Below are 3,353 nucleotides of genomic sequence, written 5' to 3'. Positions count from 1 at the left end.
CAGGGCACACTCCATTCCCACCCATGTACAGGTGCTGTGCTCACTGCACCTCCTGGCATCAGGTAGTTTCCAGGGGGTCATTGCCACAGCAGGAGGTGTCTCCCAAAGTGCACTTTCGCGCTTCTTCCACGCTTTCCTGGATGCAATGGTACAGAGGCTGCATCACCACATACAATTTCCTAGCACAGCACAGGCACTGGATCAGACCAAGCAAGATTTCTACCAAATTGCACAATTCCCCCATGTCATTGGCTGCATAGATGGGACACATATCGCTATTTCACCCCCCTCACATAATGAGTATGTATTTCGCAACAGAAAGTCATATCATTCCCTGAACATCCAGGTAGTGTGCAATGCCCAACACTTAATCACTGATATTGTGGCCAAATACCCTGGAAGCACACACGACTCATTCATGTTTCGCCACTGTGCATTACATCGCAGACTCACAAATGGTGATTTTGGAGAGGGCTATCTGCTAGGTAAATGCCTGTTAAACACACACAGAGGCAGTAGAGTGATGCAGTGGCAGGACACTATTGAACATTAATCTGCTTATGCCCCGCAGGTGACAGTGCGTATGCTGTACGAGACTACATCCTCACACCGTACCTGAATCCATCAACTGCAGGTGAGAGGGGGTACAACAGCGCACACAGAGCTACACGCTGTGCCATTGAGAGGACATTTGGAATCCTAAAGAGCCGTTTTCGATGCCTCCATAAGAGTGGTGGAGCGCTACAGTACAGCCCTGAGACGTGTTGCAAAATAGTGGTTGCCTGTGCAATGCTACACAACATCGCTACCAAGAAAGGAACCCCAGTGGACCTGACAGACTCTGAATCATCAGATGAGGATGGAGCAGCACCACATCGCGCTCCCGCAGGAGGTGCTGGTGCAGCTGCCGGACGTATGAGACGTGATGAGATCACCCAAAACTACTTCTAAGTGAGTAATGATGACACAATGACACTGATTGGTGACTGACAGGGATGTTTATTTCTGTGTCATCAGGCATTGAGTGATCTCACGTTGTGACGTTAAAGTCCCTGCATGCACTTGTTTGTGTCACAGTGCAAAGAGTAACAACAGACACTGAGTCTACATGGACTGTGTTGCATCACACATGGCCATTAGTCCCTTGTGTCCCTTCACCTCCTACGTGCACGGCCTGGTGCGCCTCGCTGTGTGCGCGCTGTGCCCTCCCTTGACTCATCCTCCACTGTGCTCTGTCGTGCACTCCTGCGTCTTTCCTGTGGTATTGGGGGAGTGATGCTGCTCCTGCTCGATTGTTCATCGGTGTCCGTGGCTGCAAGTGCACCTATGCCACCTGTGGCGGTTGCGCGCATCTGGTCCACCGCATGTGTGACCTGCACCAAGACACTGCCCACGTCCTGGCAGCAGTGGGCCATCTCGCGCTGCATGCCAACACATCTTCTGGCCAGCAAGGATGTGGCGGTTGTGTGGCGGTTCACAGCCCTTGTGTATAGGTCCAGCCGTGTGTGAAGGCGATGTCTGTCCCGGCGCCGCGCTGCCCTGTCCCTCGCTATCTCCCTGCACAGTCCCTCCAATGCACCAGTCATGGCCATCACTCCTGCGCGCAACTCGGTCATGTTGTGGTTATGTGCTGTCAGCTGCCGTTGTATTGACCTGATTCCCTTCACTTGCAGGCGCTGCTGCTTCAGCATGCTGCCCTCCAGGCCCGAGAACACCGTGTCCTCTTCAACAGGAGCAGTGCTGGTGGACGGCCGTTCCCTGCGTCTCATTCCTCTCCCTACTCTTGATTGTTCAGGGGACTGTGTTTGTTGCAGTCCTGCACGCTGCCTGTGCACTGGCTGTTGCTCCTCTGCTGTGTCTGGTGCCTGTGTCTCCAACAGTGGTAGTGGTGGGACAATTATGCGACGCCTGCATGGTGCTGTGTCGGCAGTTGTGGCTGCGCCCTGATCCTTCTGGCATGCCTGGTCCTCCATCTCAACTGTTGGCTCACATTCAGCCTCACTATCCTGTGTTGGTGGTGGTGCTGTGGATTAAATGACACACATTAGTACTGTGTCCTGTGTGGTATTTGTCATGCATTAGTTTCAAGCAATAGAATCTCATGGGTACTATCGGTCTATTTCTATCTCTGCATGATGGAGTCCTTCCTATTCCACCTGTCTGTGTCTCACTGGCACAGTTATCAGTGCATGTGACTACGTTTCCCATAATGCATTACTGTGTGTGCTGTGTGACATTTACTGGAGTTGCAGTCAGGTTGCCTTTTGGGGGATGTGGGTGGTTTGGGGATGTAGCAGGGGGTCTTGCCATGCACCTTACCTTGTCTGGTGTCTGGGTGTTCTGAGCTGTCCAGGTCAGCCACTCCACTCACGCTCTCAGGCTGCAGTGTGCCCTCCACCAGCTCCTCCAGGGGTGTCGGTTCGGTTGCAGTGGAAGGGCCCCCACCGGTTTTTTTAGCCTCTGCCAGTCTTGTTGCCACCCTCTCCTTTGACCTCTGCCGCATGTCATACCATCTTTTACGTAGGTCCTCCACACTGCGGTGTGTGACACCAATGGCATTCACTTTCTCTTGGATGTCACTCCAAATCTTGCGCTTTCTGGCCTCAGGTACTCTCAGGGAACTTTTCCCAAATAGGAGATCATGGTTGCTGACCACCTCCTGTGTGAGGACCTCCAGCTCCCTCTCACTGAATTTCTGTTTCCTCTTCCTTGTTGGTTCCTCCTGCTGCTTTTCAGTCCCCTGGGAATCCATTTGACTGGTTTTCAAATGCAGAGCTTCACTGTTCTCCTCTCCACACAGGCTCTCAAACAGCTACTGGCTCACACACAGCTGCTGGCAATCAGGTGCAGCATGGGCAGTCACACTTCCTGGTTGTGATGTCATCATTCTGCACCTGAATTGCAGATTCCCAGATTTGCGATTCCTTAATAGCGTTCTCGCAATTAAGGAATCGCTATTAGGGTAATCGCACAATAATTCTGCGAATTTTTGCGCTTCGCTAATTATTCGCTAAAATCTACCTACATAGCTATTTGCGATTCGGAATTTGCGATTCGCGAAAAATCGCAATTTCCGATTCGCAAATTCCATTCTACCTACATATGGCCCTAGATCAAATAATTCGGAAATTTGTTTGGAATAACAAACATTCTCGAGTGAAATTTGCTACATTACAACTGTCTAGCTTTACCACATTTCTCCACATATTACCAGGCATCATTACTAGATTTGTTTTCTCAATTGGCTGTGGAAAATTCAGTATTTGATCATTTTATATTGGTACAGATGTTGAAAGAGAGTGCTATGAGGTTACCGAATTTTTTACAGCTGGCAAAATTGCCCAAAAGGACCA

The 3,353-nt window shown here is 50.6% G+C and overlaps 1 protein-coding gene across 1 annotated transcript; it reads right to left on the bottom strand.

The window, feature by feature from the left end:
* Positions 1-791: 791 nt before the first annotated feature.
* On the bottom strand, positions 792-2,914 carry LOC146817723 (uncharacterized). Its single transcript, XM_085611181.1, has 2 exons — positions 2,320-2,914; positions 792-2,023 (listed from the first exon to the last, which is right to left on the bottom strand). The coding sequence occupies exons 1-2, from the start codon at positions 2,750-2,752 to the stop codon at positions 1,155-1,157; spliced, it is 1,302 nt and encodes a 433-aa protein (XP_085467307.1). The 5' UTR covers positions 2,753-2,914; the 3' UTR covers positions 792-1,154.
* Between the last annotated feature and the right edge of the window lie 439 nt (positions 2,915-3,353).

The sequence above is a fragment of the Triturus cristatus genome, chromosome 6, assembly GCF_964204655.1.
Source record: "Triturus cristatus chromosome 6, aTriCri1.1, whole genome shotgun sequence".
In the NCBI taxonomy this organism is placed as follows: domain Eukaryota; kingdom Metazoa; phylum Chordata; class Amphibia; order Caudata; family Salamandridae; genus Triturus; species Triturus cristatus.
This window is presented reverse-complemented; position numbering and strand designations above follow the sequence as displayed.

Coding starts and splice junctions, on each gene's coding strand:
- LOC146817723 (XM_085611181.1), bottom strand. CDS start 2,752: ATGGATTCCCAGGGGACTGAAAAGCAGCAGGAGGAACCAACAAGGAAG. Junction 2,024..2,319: donor ACACCCAGACACCAGACAAG/GTAAGGTGCATG, acceptor TTTAATCCACAG/CACCACCACCAACACAGGAT.